Source organism: Pristis pectinata, chromosome 20 (assembly GCF_009764475.1).
Source record: "Pristis pectinata isolate sPriPec2 chromosome 20, sPriPec2.1.pri, whole genome shotgun sequence".
Taxonomy (NCBI): domain Eukaryota; kingdom Metazoa; phylum Chordata; class Chondrichthyes; order Rhinopristiformes; family Pristidae; genus Pristis; species Pristis pectinata.
In genome coordinates this window covers 9,770,471-9,798,323 of record NC_067424.1, presented here as the reverse complement: position 1 = coordinate 9,798,323, position 27,853 = coordinate 9,770,471, and the positions used below count along the sequence as shown (strand labels likewise).

Here is a 27,853-nt window from a genome sequence, read left to right as displayed (position 1 = left end):
ACCATGGAATGGCAGACACAAGAGACTGCAGATGCTGGAATCTGGATCAATAAACAATCTGCTGTGAGGAACTCAGCGGATCGAGCAGCATCTGTGGGGGGAAAGGAACTGTCAATGATTTGGGTCGAAACCCTGCATCAGGACTGAGAGTGGAGAGGGGAGATAGCTGGTATAAAGAGGTGAGGGGGAGCGGTGAGACAGGAGCCCGAGGTGACTGGTGGACTGAAGAGGGGTGAAGGATGACGGGCAGATGGAGCCAGGCAGAGGAGGGGTGGAGTTGCGTGTCAGACACAGGTGGATGATATATGGAAGCAGACAAAAAAATAAGAGGTAGATGGAGGGAGGAGAGGGGGAAGGTGGAGACAGCAAGGGGGGGATAAGCAGGAACACAAAGGCTATTGGAGCTGGAATCTGATGAATAAAGGAGGTGATAATGGGGACTAGGACAGCACGGTAGTGTAGTGTTAGCATAACGCTATTACCGCCCCAGCAACCCAGGTTCAATTCCAGCCGCTGTCTGTAAGGAGTTTGTACGTTCTCCGCGTGTCTGCGTGGGTTTCCCCCGGGTGCTCCGGTTTCCTCCCACATTCCAAAGACGTAGGGGTTAGGAAGTTGTGGGCATGCTATGTTGGCGCCGGAAGAGTGGTGACACTTGCGGGCTGCCCCCAGCACATTTTCAGTAATGCAAAAAGACGCATTTCACTGTGTGTCTCAACGGACATGTTACTAATAAGCATCTATTGAATGGCAGAAGAGGCTCAAGGGGGCCAAATAGTTTCCTGTTCCTAAATTATAAACTTGTATGTCCCTCATCCCTGTGATCATTCCAGTCATTTTTTCTGCCAATTCCAACAGCATGGCAATCAGAATTAGACACAATACTGTACTCCCCTGGTGGCCTGACTAGTGTTTTATGAGGGTTCAACGTGACATCACGATGAGCCAGGGTTCTGTGCACGACTCGGGGAAGGAACGTTGTCCTCATTGTAGCTCCTGTGAATGTCCAGCAGAGGCCAGCTTTTTCCTAACCATCTCTCGGCTGTCACTCATCCAACCCCTCCAGGGGCTTTCTGTAAACCGGAAAAGGTTTCGCTCTCTCTCTCACACATACACACAGACTCTCCGAGTGTATGCTAATTGTGAAGCCGCAGGAATGGAGAGCGCAAAAGACCTGAGAGATGTTGAGATTGCTTTAATTCATCTGGAATTTTAAAAGGCGATTTGATTGTTTTGAGAGCGACAGAGACACCAGGTAAAATATTCTTAGCCCATTCTGGATGGATCTGCTGTTTTTTTGCTCTCAGTGGGGTTCATGTGATATTGATGTTGTTTCACATTGGGGAAAGGGTAGGGTGTGGGTGTGGGTGGTGCGAATTCGGGGTAGAGCAAGGGAGGGATTTTCCTTCCCTTCTGGGAGTCTCCTCGATCAAGCTTCCGAGCTGCAGGTGGATGGATGGATACTTGGTCTGATACATTCATTTCATTGTGTCGTTGAAAAGAGGGAGCTGGCGGAGGTTCCTCCTTCTTTCTACCCCGGAGTGTGGCAGTGAATTTGGTTTACAGCAGCTCGGCTGGAGTTGAATGTTGTGGGGTTAGATCCCGCATTCATGGTTGGGGGGGGGGGGGGGGTCGCTGAATAAGGCAAGAGCACTTTTCGGGAGGTCTGCTAATTTTGGAGGGGCTGCTGTTAAAATGACCGGGAGATTGTGTGTTTGTCTGTGAAAGAAAGAAACAGAGGTGAAAAATGAAAGGGTTGCCCTGTTAGCGCAAGGGACCTTAATCAATTGCTAATTTCAGGCACGAATTCATTGCTGGAATAAAGAAATGGGATGGGGAGTGCTTATTGAGCAATTGTTTTAAGAACGAGCGAATATACTGAGATTAAAAGGGAGAAACCGAGATATAATTTTAAATTATTTTTCAGAGTGTTATTTTTTAACGCAGTGAATTGGAATGGATGCCTAAAAGAATGGAAGAAACGGATCCTTTAATAAATTTCGGCGGAAAATTGGACGTTTACTTGGAAAGAGAGAGTGGGGGAAACCTGCAAGGCTGTAGTAGAGGGATGCAACTAATTGGATAGTTTAGTCAGGGAATCAACACCACCTCGATGGCCAGAAAAAAGCTCCTATGTTGCTAGTATCAAGAAATAGTAGTTAAATGATTCAAGAGAGGGTGCTTTCGAGTAAATTTAAAGAGAGGTTTGAAACTGTGCCTGCCTTCAAGATCCTGGGAGTAACCAATTACAGTGCGAATACTTTTATTTCTATACAATGGCGTGTGTGAGACAGGAAGGCCGGGTTTGATTTAACTGCACCATTCTCTTTATCTCCTTGTGAGAAAGTGCACTTTTGACCGATTTGTCTTATAATAATGGCTATGTGTATAGCATTTTATCACATTGTCAAAATGGTTTGACGGTGCTTCACACAATAGGGTAAGACATTGAAACTATGAATAGTATAAAATGAACAGTAGTTAGTCTGGCAGCCTCTATCTTATTTCTGATATTTTATTTCTATAAACTTCAATGGAAGTAAAACAGAAAGATTCAAAGGGGCTATTAATTATTAACTAGTACCATATTATTAAAATTAAACCCAGCCACCTATATTGTTCAAATGCCTATTGTTAAGTGAACGACATGGACATGATGTCTCCTTGTTATGTCATGAAAAACCAGTGCATCTTTTTTCTTTACAAAGACAGAAGGTTGCAGATTCTGGAAATCTGAAATAAAACCAGAAAATACTGGAAATACGCAGCAGGGCAGGCAGCATCTGTGGAGAGGGATTGGTTAGCATTTTGGGTCGTTGGTTTTTCACCAGAAATTTCTGATTTTGCTGGTTAGACTGTGGTCAGAGTGCTGGCACATTTGAACCTTCTCTAAATTGTGTTGAGTCTTTCCCACACATGAGCAGGTGGACTAAGTTCTCAGTTTTAATCATATGATCTTTGGGAGGAATATTGAAGGCATTTTATTTTGGCACATTTCGTTCTGACTTCCTGTGTCATGAGAAGTCACAATTGTTTGGAGTACGTGAACAACTTTCCATTTGAAGTCCTGTTTATGTTTGGTGTTCAGAATGACTGTCATTCATTGTTATAGTGGAGTCACAGGTTCATTGTGAATGGTATTACATTGATTATTTTAATTCAAGCTTGATAATCTCCTACGAAAAAATATTGTGCACTGAACCAGTTTGATCTTCCCCTTTTTTATTTTAATTAATTCATGAAATGGCAGTATTATTGGTAAGGACAGCAATTATTTCCATTCCCTAACTCCCCATGAGAAGTGATGGTGAGCCGGCCTCTACAACTGGTGTCTGACGGAACACAGCATAGGAAAAGGGCCCTATAGCCCACAATGATAAGACAAGATATCTTTATTAGTCACATGTACATCACAACACACAGTGAAATGCATCGTTTGCATAATGTTCTGGGGACAGCCCGCAATTGTTGCCACGCTTCCGGCACCAACATAGCATGCCCACAACTTCCTAACCTGTACATCTTTGGAACGTGGGAGGAAACCGGAGCATGTGGAGGAAACCCACGCAGACACGGGGAGAACGTACAAACTCCTTACAGACAGCGGCCAGAATTGAACCCGGGTCACTGGCGATGTGAAGCGTTACGCTAACCGTTACACTACTGTGCCTGCCCTATGTTTGTGCTGACCAAGATGTCAATTTAACCTACACAGTTGGTACACATTGAAGCTATGGGGAGAAATGTTTAACGTCATTGGGATGTCAACCAAGCAGTTACTTTGTTATGGAGTTAGGCTTATTATGTGTTGTTAGAGCTGTAGTCATCGAGATGAGTGGGGAGTACTCCAGCATACTACTGACTTGTGCCTTGTAGATAGTTGCATGGCTTTAGGGGGTCGGGAGGTGAGTCACTCATTGCAGGATACCCAGTCTCTAAACTGTATAGCTACAGTATTTGTGCAGCTGTTCTAGTTATGATTTTGTCTGCTGATGACCAGCTTGTTGGTGGGAAATACAGTGATGATTATGTCACTTAACATCAATCACAGGAGATTACATTCATGAGATAGTCATTATCTGTTGCTTATCCAGCACCTATTGCTTACCACATCTCAGTCCAAACGTAAGCTTTGTCTTGGTCTTAACTATATGTAGACAATATCTGCGGAATTGCAAATAGAATTTAGCAATGTGTAAGCATCACCACTTTGGACCTTATCAAAGATGGAACGTCATTAATAAGGCAGTTGAGATAATCGGACCAAAGATACTACCCTGAAGAACTCTACGTTGATGTCCTGGGGTTGAGTTAATTGGCCTTCAACAATGACCACTCAAGAGAATCCAAACATAAACCCTTGATGTCCAATGCTATAACCACCATCTAATTCTCTGCCACATAACAGCACCGAGTAAGTCTATTTTGGACAATGTGGTTGTGCATTTACTGTATTCTGAACTGCTGTTCAAAAACACAAGAAAATAGTCGGAGTAAGCCATAGGCCCTTCAAGCCTGCCCCCAGCATCCCGATTTATTCAGTTCCTCCTTCACCCATCACCCTGTTTCTTTCCCCTCCTCCACACACTTCATTGGCCCCCGACCCACACACTCCTCCCACTGGTTCCCCTTCACCTGCAGTTCCCATCTGCCCACCCCATCTCCCTTATTTGTCTCCATGCTCCACCTTCCTTTCCTATCAGGTTCCATGGTCTGCAGCCCTTTGTTGCCTCCATCTATCACCTCCCAGCCTCTGTCACTATTTCCACTCTCCCCTCCTCCATTTGCCTATCACCCCTCCTCACCTGGATCCACCTATTGTTTGCCACCTCTTGTTCCACCCCTTCATCTCTTGCCTCTTTATACTGGCCTCTATCTTTTAGTCCAGATGAAGGACCTTGACCTGAACCGTCGACTGTCCATTTCCCTCTACAGATGCTGCCTGACCCACTGAGTCCCTCCAGCATTTTGTTTGTTGTTCCACATCCAGCATCCACAGTCTCTTGTGTCCCCAACCTTTAATACGATCATGGCTGGCCTCAACTCTTCTTCTGTGCCATTTCTGTGTACCCCTCTGTTCCTTGATTTATCAAATGTTTATTCAACCATATTTTAAATACTCCCAATGACCCACCACCCACCAGGGCAGCGAATTCAGGAGATTCACCAAACTCTGCAAGAAGAAATTTCTTCTTACCTCAGTTTTAAATGACTGGCCCCTTATCTTGTCATTATGTCCTTTGGTTTGAGACTTGGAGGCAATAATCGCACACTACTTTTTGTATTGGGAGTTTCTTGAATCTTTTTAGTATTGAGTAGAGGTCAAGTTTTATAGAGAGTGCTTAAGGGAATATTTGAACTACAGTGTTGGTTTGTATACTGTTGTCATTTTGTGGGCTGCTATTGGGCAAATTTAATGGAACAAGAATATAACGTTAGCAGGTGGAGCTATGGCTTGAATTCTTGCAGGATACTTGTCTAATGGCAGGAATTGAGTATTTTGGGTGACAAAATGCCATATTGTTCAGGATGGCTAATTGTATTGATTTTGTGGCAGGTTCCCTTTCTGTAATGCACTTCCTGGAAGATATTTGGATTTGGCTTGTATGTAGGCTGTACTGATGAATATTGCTTTGCATTAATGGATCATGGCTTTTTTGGTGTATTGCTTGAATGAGTCTGTCATGCAAAAGATTTTGTTGAGACGTGTTCACTGTGGTTATGTTTTGCTGTATTTCCTCTGCTCTACATCCACCACCACCCAACCCCAGGGCTTTGTGGTGAATAGTCAGTGGCTCTTTCATTTACCAGTGAGCCTGCCTCTGGTTGCACAGAAGCCTGTGACGATTACTGGCACTGACTTTCAGCAATACTGTAGGTAGACTGGACTACCTTTTGGCTCAGTGTAGATGTGCTGCATCCAAAGTGTATCAGCCCTGTTTCAGGTAATTCCAGTGAGTGGAGAGTGGGATATGGTTGGCGTGCAAGGGGTCAATGCTCCGAGTAGCCAATGATGCGTGAAGCTGAAAGCATCAGGCCTGAATGTAGTGTTGACATCAGAGAGGTCCGTTCGCACTGAAGATCCTTGGCCTTGGTTGCTGCCACACCATTTTAATGTGAACCTTCGAGAAATTCTGTGATGAATGCAAAGAAAAGCAACTTCAACTATTTAAACTCGGGTGGCAGGGTTGTGAAGGATGGAATATTAGAGAGAGAGAAGAGACTGCAGTGGCTGGAATCTGGAGCAATCAGTCCTGATGCAGGATTTCGACCCGAAACATTGACAATTTCCACCACCCCCAGGTTATCATTTGTTCTTATGCCCCAAGATAAGCTTGCCAGATGGGTGCAAGCATTCAATTGATGCACATTACCAGAATGCAATTAACAGTAAATGATGTAAAGCACGTGATACAATTAACAAGGGAAGTTGCATCTCCACAGGTAGTGAAAATTTAATTAGTTTAGAACATGAATGGGTGTAATATGGTGGCCATGTAAAAATAAAACAATTCAAGTTTAAATGAACAATTTAAAATGCTCATTGGTGCAATGCTCATAGCCATTTTAGGAGTTAATGAATAGAGCTGGAGTGAAGAGCAGGTGCTCCACCCAAAGTGCATTGATGCTTGTACAACATAAGTGACAACCACACTAGAGTTAAACATCTGCAGTTTTTGGAACTCCTTTCACAAGGACCGGTGACAGGCCAATTGTCCCCTGTATCTATCATCACTAAGTGTGTAATTTTTAAAATGTTTCCTTTGTCACTATTAGTTATGGCTTCTTTACGGCAGCATGGTAGTGTAGTAGATAGTGCTACTGCCACACACTTCCAGCAACCTGGGTTCGATTCTGACCTCTGGAGCTGTCTGTTTGGAGCTTATGTGTTCTCTCTGTGACTGCGTGGGTACAGTGTGCTCTGGTTTCCTCCCATATCCCAAAAACCTGCAGGTCGGTGGGTTAATTGGGACTGTAAATTGCTGCTAGTGTATGGCATGGGGGGGAAGTTGATGCCTATTTGAGAAAGAATAGGTTAAATAGAGTCATAGAGTAATACCACAGGGAAACAGGCTCTTCGGCCCATCTGGTCCATGCCAACCCATGCCAATCCAAGCTGGTCCCATTTGCCTGCGTTTGGCCCATAATCCTGCTATACCTTTCCTATCCATGTACCTGTCCAAGTGTCATTTAGAAGTTGTTAAAGTACCTGCTTCAACCACTTCCTCTGGAAGCCCATTCCATATACGTACCACCCATGTGGAAAAACATTACAAAAAAAGTTGCCTCTCAAGTTCCTATGAAATCCTTCCCCTTTCACCTTCAACCTGTGCCCTCTAATCTTTGATTTCCCAACTCGGGGTGGGGGGGGGCGTTGGTGGGGAAGACTGAGAGCATTCACCCTATCTGTGCCCCTCATGATTTTATACACCTCTATAAGGTCACCCTTCAATCTACACACCAAGGAAAAAAGTTCTAGCCTACCCAATCTCCCCTGCCAGGGCATTAAACTGATGGGATTGCTCTGAGAGCAGATTCGAGGGGCTCAATGGCCACATGCCTTCTAAAAAGATACAAAATTAATATTTATTTATATAATTTATTTGCCAATTTGCCTCAACCACTGTGCTAAAACTTTGAACGGAAGTAGATTTCACACTGATATTTCTTGCAGGAATGAGTGTGAGGGTAAACTAGAGATCAGAGGACTTTATCCCACCCGCACTCTTGCTCGTACCCTATCGTTCATTGGAATAGATTCATGCAGCAGACTCCTATCAAAAAGAGTAGTGTGGTATTGAGAATCTGCAGAATTTCTGCTAAAGATTTTAGTAAGGCAAGAAAACTCCTCTAGTAGCTTTAACTAACTGAAAATATCCAAAAGCAGTGACGGATTTGTGAAGCAGAGGTCAATTTAGGTATCGAAATTTAAAACCCAACTTGAGACCAAAGGCACAACTTTTCTGATCAGCAACCCAACATGCATAGGCAGACTCAAGTAGACAGACTCTATCCACTGACAGCTTTAGGCTGATAGTCATGTCCCATTTCTGGTGGCATCCGTTAGTCTCGTGAGACCATGATATAAATCATATTAATTCAGACAAACCCACAGAAAAGTTACTAAATAGTAATGATCTGTGTGCAAAAATAACATTTGATATAAATGATCTAAAGATGCTTTGGATTTATGTCTTTTCAAATTTTGCACTTACTAAAACTAAAACTTTAAAACTCACCGTGAGCCATTATTATAGATGCCTGTTAAACCAATCTTTTTTTTAGGATATTTGTCTTCAATGTTTAATGCTGCAGGTGGAAAGGTACCAGGCTTCATCAGGTTGGGAACTCCCAGTGCCTTTCATTGTGAGCATTGCCCTAAGGGCTCCCATCCCTGGGCTACTCTTTTTGGTCATGTGCCCAATTTAAAACCACCACCTGGTCTCAGTTGCTTAGTATTTCCTCCTAGCTTGCCAGTATGTGGGCTCCCACTATCACACATACTATCACCCATCAATGAAGTCAAGCAACAATGATTTTTACTTGTAAATGAGCTGGTGTGGCCTGATCTGTCCTGAGCGCAAAGGTTAAGGTCAGATGGCCAGGATCAATTTTGAAGACTGGATGCTGTTATAGTGTAGAAAATGCAGCAGCCAATTTGGAAATTTATGGGTAACTATAGTCTTTATAGATCAGAAACTTTATGAAACACTATAGTTGCTGTGTTCTTGAAACAAAAAACATTTCAACTGGTCCAATTTGAACAAGTGTTTTGTTTTGAAACTTTGTGCTTTCTTTCTCTCTTTTTGGTCACCATGTTTCATTGATCTTGACATCTGAGCCTTTTGCTGATGACTTCACCTTATTTAAACCAACTTCCTTCACTCTATATATGGCCTCTACTGTGGTGGCTGAATCACTGCATTGTTACTTCCACGTTCTTTGAGCAATAGAGGTCTTTTTAATCGATTCTTCAAAGGCTGATTCATGTCTCTCAAATCTAATCAGTGACTATATATCTTATTCTTGGCTGGGGCCCTTCCTAATATTTCTACATCTTTTAGGTTTTTATCTCGCTCACTCCACTGTACTCAAATGGAACACCCACATGAATTAGGTTTTATTTTGTCTTTTCCTTTTTTGTTTCCATCTATCACCCAGCAGTCCCTGTCTCTTAACTCCCCCATCTGACTCCATCTGCCCGTCATCCCCCACCTCACCTGGTTCCACCTATCATCTACCAGTCTATCTTACCCCTCCCTCTCACCTCTTTATTCTGGCTATCTTCCCTCTACGCACATTCCTGATGCAGGGTCACAACCCAAAACGTCGACTGTTCCTTCGCCTCCATAGATGTTGCTTAATCCGTTTGTTTTTAACTCATAATTCCTGGTTTTCTCTTGTGCTGGACTCTTTGCTCACCTCTTTAGTTTTCATTTTGTTTGGGTGACTGTATTTTTATTGATAGAACTGTTCTGTGAGCCTTGTTCCTTCTGATCACCCATGTGTTTTCCCCCTTCTTGCACCCTGGTCTGATTCAACAACAATCTCCATTTATGTAGTGACTTTACTGTAGTAGGAACCCTCCTCTGCACTTCACAGGAGAGTTGTCAAATTAAAGTTCATGCTGAATCAGAAAGGAGATATTGGGATAGGGTTCCGGAAAGCTTGCTGTAAAAAACAGGTTTTAAGGGGGACCTTAAAGTCAGAAAGAGAGTTTGGGAAAGTTTAGGTGAGGAACTCTACAGTTTTAATCCTTGGCAGCTGAAGGCAAGGCTGCCATTGGTGGAACAAATGAATTTGGAACTGAGCAAGAGCCAGAATTAGTGGAAGGTTGAGACCTCCAGAGGGTTATAAAGCAGGAGGAGGTAGCAAAGATAGGAAAGCCTGACATCATGCAAGAATTTGAATACAAGGATGATAGTTTTAAAACTGAAGCATTGTTGAACTTTAGGCTAACGTATGTCAACGAGCACAGTGGTGAACGAGTCTTAGTGTGAGGTGGGACATGTGGCAGAGTTTTGGATGAACTCTGGATTACTGAGTTTAATTCAGTCAGTCTCTGGGCATCTGTCTTTTCTTCCCACAGATAAGTTGTTGCTATTTTACCCGGGGTTTTTCTGCGTTAACCTAAGCAAAATGGTTAACGCATCAAATTTCTGTAAGATTTTTCATTTTTGGAAATTGAATTTGGTAACTAGTTACTTGGATGATGAGAATGGGGAGGATCCTTAACTGTGTAAAGTATGCATTGTGGTTGATTCAGCAAAGATGTGCATTTGTACAAGCAATTAAATTTGCTTGCCATTTCCAACACAGAATCATGGTTTTGTGGATGAACGTTAGCAGAACTGCTGGTTGCCCTCCTTGTCATTAGTTACACTTCTTGTGTTATGCTGCTGCCATCCGTAATGAAATGCTGCTGCACATTGTGGCAGGAATTCTTGAGATTAGCAATCCTTGCCCGTAGCATTCATTGACATTCACTCACTCAGACAGGCAGTAATGGGAAGCAGAAGCTGAGGAGAGACTGAGAGGATTAACTAGAAGTCGTGCTGAGAAGGAAAGTGATCCCTATTGGGAGGTGGGTGATGTGGAAAGGAGAAAAGAAATCGGCAAGTGTGTGTGTAAGAGAGAGAGAGAGGCAGATGGGGGCGCTGGGGCTGGAAGGTCAGAAAACAATACCAATCTGAATTAGTTGGTTCTATTAGAAGGAAGAGGAAGATGATGAATTTACAGGAGGAAAAGGCATTATTGGTGTGAATATATAGGGAATGAAGAAAAAGGGATTGTCCAGGTAAACTGGAGAAGGGAGAAGAGTAGCAGTGTGAAATGCACAGAGGAGATAAAGCTAAATAAAATGAAAAAGCCAGCACTAATCCTGGAGTGTTTGGGATGGCAACTTGAGATGGAAGAGGAGGAGACAGCAATTTTGAAATGGGATGAAAGAAAGTTGTTAGCCAGGGGGTGGAAAAACGTAATGCTTTTCTTCATTACTTTTCGCAGTATTGGTGAGGTGCCGTACAAGAAGCTGGTAATTGTCAGTGTGTGGGTTCAGGTAGTATAGTGGTTGGCACATGGTCACCAAGCAAGAAGCAAGATGGGTGCCAAACTGTGTGATGGTGGGGAATGTTCTCATTCCAAGGGCACTGTTGGTGGAATCATTCCGAGGGCACTGTTGTTCACCTTGCACATTAAATACCTGGAGTTGGGAGTTGCAAGTCTGGTGTTAAAATTTACAGATAACGCCAGACTGGATGGTTTAGATATGATGCAGAAAAGTACAGTGAGATGTAAAATGGGTTACAGGATAGACTCTTAAAGTAATTGGATTTTTGGGAAATTGGTATGTTGCAAGCATATTACCTTTGCTTCCCAGCTGAAGAATCTTACTGTTTTTAAGTACTGTGCTAAAATGTAAGCAAAGTACTCTATCTTACTGTAGAGGGCCCAGTAATATTCTTAGGTTCCAATCTTCTAAGTGCATCTTCCCTTTCCCAGATGCCCTGTGGCGGTGAGATTCTCAGTTTGCCATAGGGTTATTTAGGGCTGTAAGCACATCCCCACTAGAAAATGGATTGGACTGAGATTGCTTAAATGGGACTCCTGCAGCCAAGAGACACTTCAGTCAAGTCTGAGTGACATTTAAAACAGAATGAGTGCCTGATCCATTGCATCACAGTGTTACCCTTGCTGTGGAAATAAGATGTAGGAATAGAATTAGGCCTTTTGGCCCATCGAGTCCTGGTCCTCGGCACTGATTTGCGATGAGCATTGCGATAGGGTGGTGATGAAGGTGTATGCCATGCTTGCCTTCATTGATCAGGGCATCGAGTATAAAAGATGGCAAGTCAGCTGCATAAAACTTTGCTTATGTCACATTTGGAGTTTTGTGTGCAGTTCTGGTCACCACACTGATAGGAAAGATGTGGAGGCTTTGAAGAGGGTGCAGAAGAGGTTCACCAGGATATTCCCTGGATTGTGGCGTATTAGCTAAGGAGAGGTCAGACAAACTTGGATTGTTTTCTCTAGAGCATCGGAGGCTGAAGTGTATAAAATTATGAGAGGCATAGATTGGGTCGATAGTCAAGAGTCGTTTTCCCAGGGCGCAAGTGTCAAATATTGGAGGGCAGAGGTTTCAGGTGAAAATGGGAAAGCTTAAAGGAGATTTGCAAGGCATGTTTTTTCACACAGATAATGGTAGGTGCCTGGAAGGGCAGGTGGTAAAAGCAGATGTGATAGTAATATTTAAGGGTCATTTAGACAGACACATGAGCAGGCAAGGAATAGAGGGATATGGACCATGTGCAGGCAGATGGGATTAGTTAGATTGGCATTGTGGTCAGGACAGACTTTTTGGCCAAAGGGCCTGTTCCTGTACTGTACTGTCTATGTTCTAATTTTTTTGTATGTATTTTTCGTCTATCTGAAGAGAGAAGGCTAATTACACCTTGCATTCAAGACTTGGCCTCCATTGACAAATCAGAATTTCTTGAATAGGTTTCCTGCTTCTATTGCATCAGCTGCTAAAGTGAGCACTTTATTACAGAATGAGGAGGAAGGGGTGAAAATATTCCATTGTTTTATGACTCTCTTGATACTCTTGCAAACATGTTACTTTCTGTTTTATTTTTGCTGCTAACATTGTCTATTGTCCTTCACCTCCCCAACTACACAGAAATAGATGATTTACAGCCTCAATTGTATTTTGTTTAGGTTGAATCCACAATGACCTCTTCGCTTGGTGAACCATTCCAGAAGTAAGCTTCGCCTATACCAAGCATTAGGATGTCTCAACCCACGAGCAGCAAGGAACATTGGAAACCATGGGAGTTTTCGGGAATCAGCCGGCAGGAATTGGCCTTGGCAGAAGCTCTTCAGATGGAGTACGATGCGCTTTCAAGACTTCGGCAGAGCAGCACGACAGCAAGGGACGATGGCAAGCCCAAACACATTAACAGCCTGCAGTTGATATCGTTTGAGGACCCTTTGTTGGAATACAGCCAAATGAGAAATGACCGTAATGTCATTAAAGGATCTCATGGTCTGTCAGGGTCAGACCCTGGTCTCAATTATAGCAAAGGATCCCCGCTGCCAAGTGAAGGCACTGCTTGTTCTTCTACCTCAGCTCCTGGGCCGCCAGATCAGTGCCAAGAGGACCAGGAATACTATCCATTGTGGAAGAGTGTGTCCACAGCTACCATTACCACAACCACCACAAACTCCTTCAACAGTGACTCAACTCCCCAACCCATGAGTACAGGCCTCCTTGCCAGCGAGGGGACATCTTGCCAACAAGGAGATTGTTCCATCACTGACTTTGTTCCACCAGTCCCACCACGAGTTCCTCTCGGCCCTAGTCAAAATGCCACATTAATGGACCATTGGCCCAAGGGGTTACCCAGCGAGAGCATTGAGAAATTGAATATACCTAATGATATCAATCTCTTCTCCCCCAGCAACGATGATTCAAATGGAAAAATCGTTGAACCTCCAAACATTTACTCTGGCCAGAAGTTTTCTGATGATGATTTTGAATTGATTGACTATGATGATTTGAATGACGCCATAACAAAGCTGAATTTAATGTCCACCTACGGGGAGAATACAAAACTGATACGAGTTGGGAGCATTGGCCCTAATTCCGCCTTCAAAGGAAAAGACAGAAAGGGGGAGACATCTGGGAAACCTGTCAGCAGAAGTAAGACTCTCCCACCTCAGGTCCCTCCAAGGACCTATGTGTCCAGAAATGGGAACCAGAACAATGCTGTACATCAGGCCAAAAATCGAAGGGTCTCCATTGATCCGGTGAGATTTAAGTCTGAAAAAGGATGTAAGCGTAGCATGTGAAGAAAGTTGCATTGTGTGGCTGGATAAAGGTTTAGTCTGGGTTCTCTACCCAGCAGGGTAGTAGGAATACCATCAGTAGTGACTCTTAAAGGGATATTGGATAAAAATTGTGAAGAACAAACATTTACTTACGGATTTATGGGGAAAGAGAGACTAATTGGATACTTCTGCCAAAGAAGGGACCAGTGTCTAAATGTGTCAAGAGTCATAAAGGGAATAGACAGGGTGAAAGCACTTCGATTTTTCCCAAGGAGGGGTTGCTAAGAACAAGAGGGTACGGGTTGAAGATCAGAGGCAAGAGATTGAAAAGGGTCATCAGGAGTCGCTTCTCCACGCAAAGGGTGGGGTGTATTTGGAATGAGCTGCCAGAAATAGTGGCAAATCAGCAACATTTAAAAGCCATCTAGATAAGTACATGGATAGGAGGGGTTTAGAGGGCTATGTGCCAAACACGAGCTGATGGGACGAGCTCACTGGGCAACACAGTCAGCATGGATGAGCTGTGCCGAAGGGCCTGTTTCCATATTCTATGGCTCATTGAGATGTATAGCACGGAAATGGGCCCCTTCAGCCCACTGAGTCTGTGCCGACCATCAACCACAGATTTCCAGTAATCAAACATTTGGCTCAAACCCCCACTCCCACCACCCCCCCCCCCCCCCCCCCCCCCCAAGATTTAATCAAATCTACACACTAGGGGCAGTTTACAGTAACCAGTCAACCTACCAGTGTCTTTGGGATGTGGGCAGAAACCCTGCAGTCATGGAGGAACATGCACACTCCACACAGACAGCACTCAAGGTCAGGATTGAACTTGGGTCTGTGGCCACTGTGGGGAGGCAGCTCTACTCGCTGCACCCTTGTGCCAGCCTAAGATTCTCATCTATGATTGTCTCAACCTTGTATTTTTGTTTCACAGAACATTGTCAAGTTTTCTACCTCTTGGCTCCTTGATTTTTTTTCCCCAAGAGTCTTCATTCTCCTTTGTTGGCCACAGGTGAAAATTGCCTTTTGTTGTTTGCAGAAAGGCCACTCAGTTTTGGTTCCTCTTTACTGTGTGCACTTCACCTGGTGTCACTTGTATCAACCACGCTGATGCTCCTTCCTGTTATACTGGGCTGCATATTCACACGTCTCCTCCCTCCAATTCTACCCATCCCCAAGTTTTACCCCAATGATGAGCTCAGCCCTATCTCTCCCCTGCCCATCCATCTTTCCCTTCTTTTCTCCAGCCATCAACCTCCATACCTGCTGAATGTTTTTTCTATTGACTAGTGACTTCACTGAGGAGTGGCATGTTGGAGGTTGCAGAGATGGTGAGAAAGTTAATCGGCACATTTCTCTGGGAAGTTGGCAGCACCTGCTGACAGTTTCATTTCTGATTTTTGTAAATTCCTGGGCAATTTGGGAGGGTTTGATATCTTGAGTGAAGGAAGTAGAGTTTGGTCTGTTATAAGGTGAAAAGATTGTATTGTCAGCTAAAACTGAGTTCAGAAGTCACTTGTATAGCCCCTTTTCTGACCTTAAGCTAGCTCAACAGAATGAGTGGTGACTTTATTCAAATATATAAGATCCTAAGGGGGCTTGACAAGGTAGACACAAAAATATTTTCACTACTGGAAGTCTCAAACAAGAGAACGTAGCTACAAAAGAAGGGGTCAGTCATTTGAAACAGAAGTATGCAGAAATTTCTTCTCTCGGAGGGTAGTGAATCTCTGGAATTCTCTGCACCTGAGGGTGGTGGAGACCAGATCATTAGATATATCTAAGGTGAAGATAGATAAATATTTGAAAGATTAAGTGTTATGGGGAACTGGCACAGAAGAGCAGTTGAGGCCAGCATTATTATATTGAATGGCAGGGCAGGCTTGAGGGGCTGGTGGCCTATTCCTGCTATTTTCTTGCGTTAAAAGTACTGTAGAGCCAATCAAATATTTGGTCTGTTATCTGTAATGTCACAGGGAGGGACAGAATTCTGGTGCATGCATATTAGCTTTCATAGCTGCTTTGTTGCAATCAATGGGCATGGGTGTACCTTTGAGAATTGCAGTAAAGGGAAATTGAATAGTATCAAAAGTGGCGCACAGCATTCTGCACTGTGCAAGAATCCAAAGGAGACATGGAACCTCGGCATGAAGTCTAATCTGTCACAGACTTAAACACAACAAGAATGGCAGCAGCACGTGCCAACGTACCTTTACAAATTCAAATCTCAGCAACATCACTAACGTGACTTGGCAGGACTCCTGACATTTAAAAACACTATTAAAATCTCCAAATGCTGGGTGGAAGGAGCAAAATCATTTTGGTGGTATACCAAAATCCAACAAAAATCTAATCTCTTGCCAAGAGTTTTACTTATTCATTCTTTGTCGTTAGAAGCTGCTCTGTTTGCAGTATTTAAATCTTCACTCTTTAGTTGTCTGAGTGTCAGTTCTTTTGCAATGATTTTTACCTCTTGGGTTCCAGACAATTGTGAAAGATGTGGGGGCGATAGTTTTAACTCTGATCTTTTACCACTCCACCTTTCCATACTTGAAGATCATGGTTGGAGTATGAAGCTTTTGAATTTGTATCATACTTTCATAAATTGTGCACCCAGCAATACAATTACTTGATTCATTCATGGAATAAAGGGGATGTCTTATGAGGAAAGATCAAGAAGTTTGGGTTACACTGAGAGATGATCTTATTGAAACTAGTTGAATAGCAAAGCAAGCTTAAGGGGTTGTATGGCCTACTCCAATCTCTTTGGAGTTCAAATGCATCTCATTATTTGGGCTATACCCCAGATTTACCCCTTGACTGCAGAAAATGTGTAGGGCTTTGGCATTATCTTTTGTAGAATAATTTCAGGCTGTTGTGGATACCTTATTTCTTGTTCAGTTGTCACAGTGACATTAGAGTACCTATCTTTTTGTTCACACTGCAAGTCTTTCACGAGTCGTTCTGTTTCTCCTTCACCTCAACCCCCAGCAGTTTATACTGGCACTCTTCTCCTGCACTCCAGTTTATCCTGGCACTTCTCTCCTACCCTTCCAGTTAATGCTTATTACCCTCTGCCTTCATCATGGCTTATATTGCAACACTAACTTTCCCCACTAGTTTACTCTATTGCTGTTCTGTCCCAATTCTACATTTGCCTAACCAATCCTGGATAGCTCACAAGATCAAACTGTGGATTGCTGTGTTGGCAGGAAGTTGCATTGCAAATCTGTTCACAGTGTCAACTAGGAATCTGTGCCTGGGATCTTTACCACCTGATGCTGTTTTCACAGTTGGACAGTGCATTTAAAACCAGGAGATTTTGGTTGGGGAAGAGAGTGGGAGGAATTGCAACTTGGAAAATTGTCTTTCTAAATTAACCCTTCGAATAGTCCATGATAGTTGGCTGTCTCTATGCAAACTTTGCCACTTTGGAATTGAGCCAAGCTACAAATTTCCATTCCCCTTCTGCTTGCTGTTACTGCCTTGGCAACCTACTTCATAGAGACGGAGATGGGCATTGTACCAGCTCACATACTCCCCCTCTCATATTTTCTTAGACATGATAATGTGTTATTGCATGTGATTTGGTGCTTATTCTGTGTAACTGATGCTGGTATTTCACCATGAGTGACGGGAACCAGAGATTATCTGACGTAAGGCCAACTTTTAATTGGATTTGACCAAACCGCCCTTTCACTAATGCTATCGTACGTTGTTGAACAAACTCTGGATGATTATTCTCCCTTTGCCTGGTCTGCTCTTTCTGGAGATGGGCCAAGCCACATAAGTTTCTTCTTTCTGTTTGACCACACTGCTTCAGTAATGCATTGTATAAAGAACGGGAAGTGCTATGTAGCAGATGTGTATCAGCCCAATATGGTCATCATAGAGCTAACACATTATGGCCCTAGAAACTCGAAATATCGGCTCTTCTCCCCACTGCAAGTTTGCTGAATCCACCACCCCAATCCTGCTCAGTTACCAAAGTCAGCAAGAAATTAGCAATATTTTTCATCAAATCAACAGACTAACTTTGCAGAAAGTAAAATATCATTATTTGTTGGGATATAGATATCGATTTACAGTGAAACCAAGCAACAGATGTTTCTGTTCAAGCTAGTCTGCAAAATAAACAAATTGATCAAATGAGGCTGGATTTTCTTTCAATCGCTGATTTTCAAAAAGGGCTATTTAGCATGACTACTTCTGTCAAAATGTTCCCTTCTGCATAATTTTATGGTTTAGAGTAACCACTAATGCAACAGACAAATCTGAAGCCTCATTATACTAATATTTTTTCTAATGAATGATACTCTGCAAGTATGATCACTCGCATTAGGAAAGTGATGCAGTACAACTTTCACTGGACCTTAGCTCAATAAGCTATGAGCCCAAACCAGCTGTGCTTTCAACTCGCTTATGTTGACACACTGGCGTGAAATCTCTGCTGTGCTCAATGTGTGACTTGTGTTTTGTTACAGTGTCACCTACCAGATATGTGACATTATAGTCTCATTTCATAATTAATAATGCTTTTGATTGCCACATTATTCCCACTATCACTTAATTATGTATTCAGCATTGAACTGTGCCTTCTAATCTACGATTTCAGTTGCTCAAATGTGTATCACTATAATGCATCACTACAATTAGCTACCATTTGCTTGTGTATGCAACTCTGCTCATGATTACCAATCACCAACCCACCTGTCTAAAATTGTACGGCACTGTTGCCTGCATCCTTGTATTGCAATGTTCCTCACCAATGCCTCTTGTAACCCACCCATTCATCTACGAATCCGAAACCTCTCACCAGCCCAAGCATGCAATTAAATACATCCATTATTGCTCCTGATATTTGCCACTGCTCAGGTGCTGGGCAATTGCTGATGATTTGGTTTGCATCCCTCTTCTGCATGCTTGCATATCTTCTGGATTAAGCTACCTGCTCAATGAGCTGCATTAGTGTCCCTTCCAACTCTCCTTTTGTACCATCTTCTGCGCAGGATGTCAAGGGTACAATCTCGTTTCTTCTTCTCCTCCAGTTTCCCTTTCTCCCAGTCATAAATTCGTAACTCTCCCAGATCACACCCCTCCCCCATATTGGCCCCACTTCTTCTCCCTCCCCATCTCCCTATACACGTACCCTCCCCCCTTCCCACCCCCTCTTACCACCCTCTCTCGCTCGCTCCCCTCCTCCCCCTCTCTTCCCCCTCCCCCTCTTCCCCACTTCCCCCTCCCCCTCCCCCTCCCCCTCCTCCTCTCTTCCCTCCTCTCTTCCCTCCTCTCTTCCCTCCTCTCTTCCCTCCTCTCTTCCCTCCTCTCTTCCCTCCTCTCTTCCCTCCTCTCTTCCCTCCTCTCTTCCCTCCTCTCTTCCCTCCTCTCTTCCCTCCTCTCTTCCCTCCTCTCTTCCCTCCTCTCTTCCCTCCTCTCTTCCCTCCTCTCTTCCCTCCTCTCTTCCCTCCTCTCTTCCCTCCTCTCTTCCCTCCTCTCTTCCCTCCTCTCTTCCCTCCTCTCTTCCCTCCTCTCTTCCCCTTCCCCTCGTCTTTCCCCCCTCCCTCCCCTCCCCTCCCCTCCCCCTCCCCTCCCCTCCACCCCCTCTCCCCCCTCCTCCACCCCCCCCCTTCTCCGCGGGCGGTCAGATCCTCGCCCGGGTCCCTGTCGGGTGTGGGCGCCGGAGACGTCCCGCTGATATGCTGGAGCTTGCGGCCGCCGTCACCCTGGCCGTGCTGGTGCTGAGCATCGCGCTGTTGGTGTTCCCCGCGGCGAGGTGGTGGGGAGCGCGGGCGGGCCTGGCGTCCGCCTGGTCCCTGGTCACCCTGGTAACGGCGGGGCCTAGGCCCGACACTTGCTGCAAAACTCACATTAATCAATGATTTCTGTAGATTTCTCTTGCAGGTGTCTAAAATCAGTGCGCAGATTCGCTGCAAACATCAAGGATACTGCAGAAAAAGATGTTTTAATAGGGTTGTTGAATTAGAGAAATATTGTCTTATTCTTGTAATTTATACTTAAAGTTGAGCCCAACTGATTTGCATCAACGTGTATTCTCCTCCAGCCTCTTCCCACCCTACTTGATTGAATTCTCGTATCAACATAACCATTTATTCTTTTTCTATTTAATGTTTAAAGTAGTTTAGTTACTTTCCTCTGAAGTGTAAAAGCACAACTGGTTCGTGCCAGTGCAAATTCTTGATCACAATCTCCTTTTATCCTAGCTGACCCAAAGTGATAATAAAACGAGTCATTCCTTCTTCTCTCATTTGTTTCCTCTTAAAGACATCTATTTGAGGTATTTGCTTCAACTATATCTGTAGGTGAAGATGTTCCTCTTGAATACCATATTGACTTTATTGGGTCTTGTATTCATAAGCCCTAGTTCTAGTTTCAGCCATAAATGGAAACAGGCTTGCATCTATCTTATTAAATTCTTATATAATCTTAAAAGGCCTCCTACCATGGTTTACATTTTTTTGTGAAAACATTTTCTTCCTGCTGCAAATGTCAAAGTTAACTTAAATCTTGGGCCAATCATTTGAAAGCAAACACTCTGCATCACAGCAGTTTCTGAAAAAAATCAAATTGTGATGCCAAGCTCTTGATTTTTGAGCTGTAATCTGACAAAAGTTTGTTCAAAGGATGTGATTAAAACATTCTTAAAATGATTGCAATCTTGCAAGGTCATTGGATTTTATCACAGTCTCGTTGTCAGGCACTACTAAATGTCCCTTTTTTGTGGGGACATTTGCAAGCAGTAGAGAAGGGTATTGACTCGATTTTGATGTCTCGAGCTGAACAGCTTTTGAATAGACTTGCAAAACATTCAGTGGAGGAATGGGGTGGAAGCTAATTAGACTGTAGGTCCTTGTTTTAAATAAAGCTCCTTATGAGTTGAAATTAAAGCCTCACCCTTTTGTTAATAAATCTCACTCTTAGGTTTTTTTTTGATTTTTGTGTGATGTTCAGATCAAATCAACAACTGCTTTCTTGGGGTGCAGTTTGTATGTCAGTTGCCCATCACTGTCCCATGGAAAACTGTGGGAGTTCTCTGTACGCTTGTTGACTTTGATGAATCATATTAGACCCATGTGACAAACCACATTAGATCTACGATCCAGTGCACCATTTTATGTCTGGCAGCTCTGATGCACAACTCTGTAGCATGAGCCAGGTCATTTGTTTACTAACTCTTTCTAGCCACATTCTTGCTGTTTGTATACAAACTACTGTTTGAAGAGCCTGTGTTGATTCAATGGACTGAATGGTCTCTTGTTCATTGCTCAATAGTAAAACTTGTGGATGGGTATCACGTTCAGTGAGGGGAAATGCCTCGGAGGTACAAGAAGAAATGTGATTGTCCATTCGACAAAGTATGTCTTGGACAAGATGATCAAAACTCCTATTGAGATTGATATTAGTGGAAGGTGAAGAAGCAATGGGATTACAGAGGCCTATTTTCTAAATATGAATACTAATGGTTGAATACAAAGCTTCTCACTTTTAGTGAAGAGAGTATCAGGTGTTTAATCTGAGAATTAGGGGGTATGGTCTTGGGTTAAGGAGACAGCCACAAGGCACATATTACGGGGATGGTTGAGAATTTTTGGAATTCTACACAGCAGAGAGTTGTGAGTGCAAACTCACAGTGGGAATGAAGTAGAACAACAAAAGTTGGATTTTGTGGATGGGGATAGTGGAGGAAGTGTACCAAGCAACTAGAGAAAGATGTTTGCAGTATGATATCTGGTGATAAATATGTGTTAGCGTCAGAGATTCTATAAGTTATTCACATTTTCAGAATAACTGCATACTGTGGTTATCTTTGCTCTTTAACTAAGGTTGTGTGCAAGTTTTTCATTTCCTCCTTGCATTTCTGTTGTACACAGCGTAAAATTGCAGTAATTTTTTTGCCATGCTTTTCTCTACAATAACTGCTATTTTTATTGCTTTGGTATTTAAATGTGTATTTACCTTCTGAATTCTTTGAGAATGATTGCATTTGTTGATCTATTTGTTTGGATAACATGTTACCAATGTACTCTAACAGCTCTGTGTCAGAACATTATCCCATCTAACTTTCATCAAATAGCACAATACGGAAGCAGGCCCTTTTGCCTTGTCAGTTCATTGCAGCATTTATGCTCCACTCATGCCTTGTCCCATCCTTCTCCATTCAGCAATGAACATAAACCTTTATTTTCCCCTTGTGCTTATCTACATTTATTTTAATTTAGTGCTGTTTGTAAATTTCCTTGTTATTGCTCAATTTTTAACAGCAAGTCATTTCTGTATATAATAAATAAAGCCAAGATGTGAGTAAGCCACTGTTTGCTTTCTAATTGTTAACTATCTCATTCCAATCATCGTGTATCATAATGTTCGCCATATGTCTCTTTTTGTGTGGTATTTTAGCATTTGTGGGTTAGGTTATAGATAATACTGCTTACTGAAGCTGATCTAAAGGAAACAACAGTATTATGAGCTGAAGTAGGTTTTTTTAAATCATAAATTGAATTCACATTCTTCAACACTTTAAAGTTCTGCATGAAGTGTGGCTTGATGAAGCATTACTTATGTATGTCTAGTGCTAAGAAGAGTAGTGCTAAGAAGAGTCCCACGCAGTTAAGTGCAGGGATATATATAAAAACGAGACTGCAGATGCTGGAATCCGGAGCAAAAAAAACAAGCTGCTGGAGAAACTCAACAGGTCAGACCGCATCTGTGGAGGGAAATGGACGATCAACGTTTCAGGTCGTGTCCCTTCATCTAGCAGCGTTTTTTCTTTTGCTGCAGTGATACATATGTGTAAAGGGGGGAAGAATATTATTTTCCGGGCATCGCACAAAACAAATTGGATTTCCTTGAAGCACTTGTATTTGCTGTAAAATTTGACAAAATACAGCTTTCTTACTGACTGTGAACCTTTCAAAGTTAAGCGGTTATACCTCCCTCCCACCACAAAAGAACCAACTGAGGAGCCACTATCAATTTTCCATTTTATTCATGTCTGTAAATAAAAATGTTATTAATAATTACATTTTAATAGCAGTTGCAGTATTGTTAAATTTCTTCTGTTACAGAGCTCCTTTAACCAAACCTACGAGACAGGAAGTTACGAGCTACTAGAAGTCTCAGAAGAGCGGAATGAAGAGGTTGCAGCATTCTGTCACATGCTGGATGTGTAATTATCTTTTTTATTGGCACACTTCCACCTTGTTGGCCTTGAATAGTGCAGCAAATTTAGTGCTTGTGTGATAACGTTTGCGTTATTTCTTAATTTTGTAAGAATGTCTAACTGGCGTACAAATACACTTTACACCTGAAAATTCAAAGTTCTTTATTTTTCATCTTGGAAGTATTGAATTAACAAGAATTCACATTTTCAGTAATGCAATAAGGTGTGAGTTCAAAATAGTTTGATTAAGGAGAAAGAGCATGAATTCAATTCTGTGAGGGATCCTGCTCTCCCTTATTGGTGGGGCCGGGGGAAATATCCAAAAACAAAATTGGAAATATGATATATGTTGAGAAGACTATGTCTGGGAGTAATGGCATCAGACATGCATTTCATAAATTTGCAGACTTTGCAAGGAAAAACTGGAAAGCTTAACATTTCCACAGTTTTAATATCCTAGATACAAAAGTTGGATTGGGATTTCAAGCCAGGGGCAATTTGGATAGAGAACAGAAAAAGTTAGATTGTCCTATTTAATCTTCTCAATTTTATTCAGTATACTTGTAAGTGATGGAATTGTTCTAATGATCTACAATGCCCTGATGATGATGATGATTTTAGTAATGAACAGCAGGAGTTCTTGGATGCAGTTGGATTGCACAATGCTTTCAACAGTCTCAGTCTGGATCTTGTTCCGATTGGAATAAGGTTCCTTATTTGAGTTGTAGTAGTTAATTTACTTCCTAATCGGTTTTGCTCCATCAACAATCATTGACTGAAGTCGGCACAGTTTAGCAAACTCACTCAAAGATGCTGGTCTAGAAATTGGGAGCCTTCACATTGTAGTATTGGTATTAACATTTTCAAAATAGGAGGAACCTTGCATATCTATCCTTGCATTTCTTCATGTCATATCTCTTAATCCAGGTGACATGAATGCATTGTTTTCCATTCTCAATATACATTAAGTTAGAAGAAAAATAGTTGTAGCAAATAGCAAATGAGGAAGCGTGAAGTAATGGTACTAAGCAAATACATGTTCAGCAAGCAATAATTCAACACTGGATTTTATAGAACTTCTGTTTGAGGAGAGTTTCCACTTCAGATGCAGCCAGCAAACTCAGAGAAGTTCTCATTAACACCATAGCCTGAGTAAAAGATTGTGCTATTTTATACCCTTGTGCTTGCAGATGCTGGAAATCAGAATCAGATTTATTATTACTGACTTACGTGACATGAAATTTGTTTTGCGGCAGCAGTGCAGTGCAATCTAAAATAAAAGCATAAAATGTTGGATATAGCTAGTTCAAAACATCTGTGGAGAGAGGAACAGGGTTAACATTTCTCTTGAAAGGCCATTAACCTGAAAAGGGGAAAGTTCAAAATCAAGCTAGTTTTAAGCTGCATGCAAGAAGGGGTGGTGAGAACAATGGGCCTATCTGTGGTAGGGTAGAGAATGTCTGTGGTAGGGTAGAGACCAAGGGAAAATGAACAGTCAAGTGGTGGTGGTGTTGGCTGAGTGAAGGTAGTGAAGGTCTGTTAATTTTCTGTGTTCATTCATCATCAATTTGAGTAATAATGCAGACTCTGTGGTTTGATAACATGCATTGGTCAATGTCCTGGCCTACTCGTGAAGAATTCTATGAACTATTGGAGAACAATGGGGTTCCCTTGTTACCAATTGGCAAAGAGTTTTTCAGTAAATGGAAATACATAGTTAAGAGGTTAGTTTTTAAACATCTGTGTGACACAATCAGTATGATAATGTGAAATTTCTCGAGAAAGTCAGTGGAGTAAAGTTTAAAATCTTTTTTTTCCCCCTCTTTTTATTAGGCTTCGAGATGGCTACACCTGTGGAAGTGGCGAGAACGTGGGATTAATCTGGAGTCCAGTTGTCATCCGAAATGACCAGCATGGAGATGGCATCAGCGTGAAAGTTACTGTGTCCGCTAGCAGTCTCTCAGAGCCACTTACGTTCACGTGTGATGGTGAGTTTCACATTTGGCACATAGTTATTCCGTTGTTAGAAAACATCTAATGTATGTAACAAGGATTACATATTGTTTAATTGAGCCATGTGGATTTTTTTTACTTTGTTTATACTATTTGGAACACACTAAATGAGCTCATTGTTGGGTGCATTCTAGTCCAGTTCAATAAAATGTCAGCAAATGTGTTTCTTTTGTTAAATGATCAAACCTTTATTGACAAGAGACTCCATGAAATGTTGTCATTGTGCTTTTTGCACTTCGAACTGTACTTGTCCTGTGATTCACATGACATTTAATCCATTGCATCAATGAGTTTTATTCATGGACATCAAATCTGGCTTTTTTATTTGTTCATTGCATGCTGCGTTGAAATGGCTAATATTTATTATTAATTTCCCAATTGTCCTCTGAACTGAGTGGTTTGCAGGGCCATTTTAGAGCCAACCATTTGGTGAGTATGGAATCATCTACAGGATAAAATCAGATTTCTTTTCCTGAAGGACATTAATAGGCCACATGGCATTTACAATAATCCAGTTGTTTCGTGGTCTTCTCTATTGATGCTTGCTTTTTTTCTCAGATTTACAGTTGCATGACTTTCAATGCCCCAGCTGCTTTTGTGGGATTTGGAAGTGTGTAATCAAAATCAATAGACCAGATCTCTTGGCCCTAGTTCAGTAATTCAATCACTATAATTCCAATAACCACTTGAAAAGGTGCTGGTCAGTGATTTGTTTAATCAGCTGGTCCTAGCCAGTTTGGAAACATTTGAGCAAAACATTGGCCCCTGTATGGGTATTTAATTGGGACAAGATCGATTTGGCTCCTGATTCCCAGCCCTGCTGGGACTCTCCATTTATGCTTGCAGTTGGATAGGCAACATTGTGCAGAGTTTAGAATGTACACAAATGGGCTTCAAACTGTACACTACTGAGAGACAGTCCTTTCAGAGGAGGGAACAAACTGGAGGAAAATGTTTTCAGTTTCCTCGGATTCACTTTAATCAATCTTTTGCAAAAAAAAATTAAAACATTTTGGTTTATTTCTAATACTGAGAGATAATGAAGAACCTCAGTACGATACAGGACAAATTCACCTTCTTGACTGGCATACCATTGGTCACCCTTAATATTCTCTCCTCCCAACATCACTGCAATGTGTACCATCTACAAAATACACTGTATTTATTCACCTAGGCTACTCTGACAGCACCTCCCAACCCCGCAACCTCTGCCACCACAAACAGCAAGCACAGTGGATGCATAGGAACACCACATCAATGCTTCTCTACTAGATGCATACCATCATGACCTGGAAATAAGTTACTAATTCTTCATGATCACTAGGTTGAAATCCTGGGCTACAGTTGCTTGCTTTGCCAATGAAACCCACGACTCATTAATGAATTAAGTAAAGGTGAGGCCCTCATCAGGGAAATGGGTATTAATCTCATCTGGGAAGGTTCCATTACACTAAATTATCTTAAAGTAGACACAATATTAAAATACTAAAGTGGAGTTACTACTTCATTGCAGATTAAATTGCATTTAGAAGCAAAATTATCAGATTGTCATCAAGGAAAATTTGTTTGCAGGTCACGAATTCTGCTCTATACCTTCCTAAACTAATTTATTAACATTGTTACAGTACACTGCCCACTGAGGTATGACTGTAGATTTTTCATTCTGCCCTTCAATATTTCAATATGCTCAGCCTTCTCTGTAATCTAAGGTTCTTTACAGATTTACATGTTGGGACATTATGTATGGGTCCTTTATTTACAAATGCAGAGTTCATGCTATTTAAAGGCTGGAAGTCCACTCACTACCATTTGTGTATCTTAAAGTGCCAATTCCCACTCGTGCGAGTAAATAAGGCAAACTGTACATCCTTTTTAACTGAGAAGCTGGGATTTAATGAAAGGTTATCTGATGCTGCAGGACCTTAAATTTTTATCTCATCTAAGGTTAAAAAAAAAATTGCCATTTACAAACCTATTATCTCTGCAGGTGTGGCTTTGGGAAATAGCAGACCTGATGTGCCTCGTGGGGTCAATTTGGTTTCCTGATGCAGGATTTTTAATTCCACCTCTGTAGCATTGCCTGTATCAATTTATTTGATGTTGAAACTCTCACCTGTGCTTTTGTTACCTCCTAAATTCTTTTGGCTGGCCTTCTATATTGTCCACTATGTAAACCCAGGCTTACTTAAAATTCTTCTGCCTATGACCTAAGTCACATTCGTCCATCACCTTTGTGTTGAGACAGTCTCTTAATTAAGAATATTATTCTACCTTTCAAATATTTCAATATGCTCAGTCTTCTGTATAATCTAAGGTTCTTTACAGCTTAACATGATGGGACATTTTATAGCCAATTGGTAAAAGACCATTAAGAGCACTTAATGAAAGTTGTTCATTGGTTGTGACTTTGCCTTGTTTTCCAGGGGGCTCCACGGTGGATCTTATTATCTATCAAACTCTCTGCTATATTTATGACGATCTCAGGGGCATAAACGTTGACAATTTTGTCTTGAAGATCTATGGATTGGAAGAATTTCTACAGAAGTAAGTTGTTTGTTAAAGATTTAGCATGTAAGTGAGTGGTCCATGGGTGGACATGGAAAATCCATAAAGGATTCGGTGTACTGCATTTGCAGAATGCATTGAGCCATGAATGGTTAAAATGGCTAGTTCGTTTTGAACATCTTTCTGTTAATTGTGTCATTCTATAATTGGAATTGGTGACATGCTTAGAATGTGAGGATCTTTTTTTCCCCTAATTTTTCCATTTAGTTTTTTTCATTCTTGCCTGAAATTGCTGACTCTTCCCTGGATGATTACTGACTCTAG

The 27,853-nt window shown here is 42.0% G+C and overlaps 1 protein-coding gene across 2 annotated transcripts in view; it reads left to right on the top strand.

The window, feature by feature from the left end:
• Positions 1 to 939: 939 nt before the first annotated feature.
• The window catches only part of pik3c2b (phosphatidylinositol-4-phosphate 3-kinase, catalytic subunit type 2 beta), a 107,757-nt gene continuing 80,843 nt past the window's right edge, over positions 940 to 27,853 (top strand). The window contains exons 1-5 of one of the 2 annotated variants that reach the window (XM_052034876.1): positions 940 to 1,252; positions 12,715 to 13,806; positions 22,917 to 23,017; positions 24,845 to 24,999; positions 27,448 to 27,568. In XM_052034876.1, the coding sequence (XP_051890836.1) occupies positions 12,787 to 13,806; positions 22,917 to 23,017; positions 24,845 to 24,999; positions 27,448 to 27,568 (1,397 nt within the window). In that variant the 5' untranslated portion in view covers positions 940 to 1,252; positions 12,715 to 12,786. The remainder of the gene's footprint in view (positions 1,253 to 12,714; positions 13,807 to 22,916; positions 23,018 to 24,844; positions 25,000 to 27,447; positions 27,569 to 27,853) is intronic. The other variant, XM_052034875.1, reaches the window with a different exon arrangement.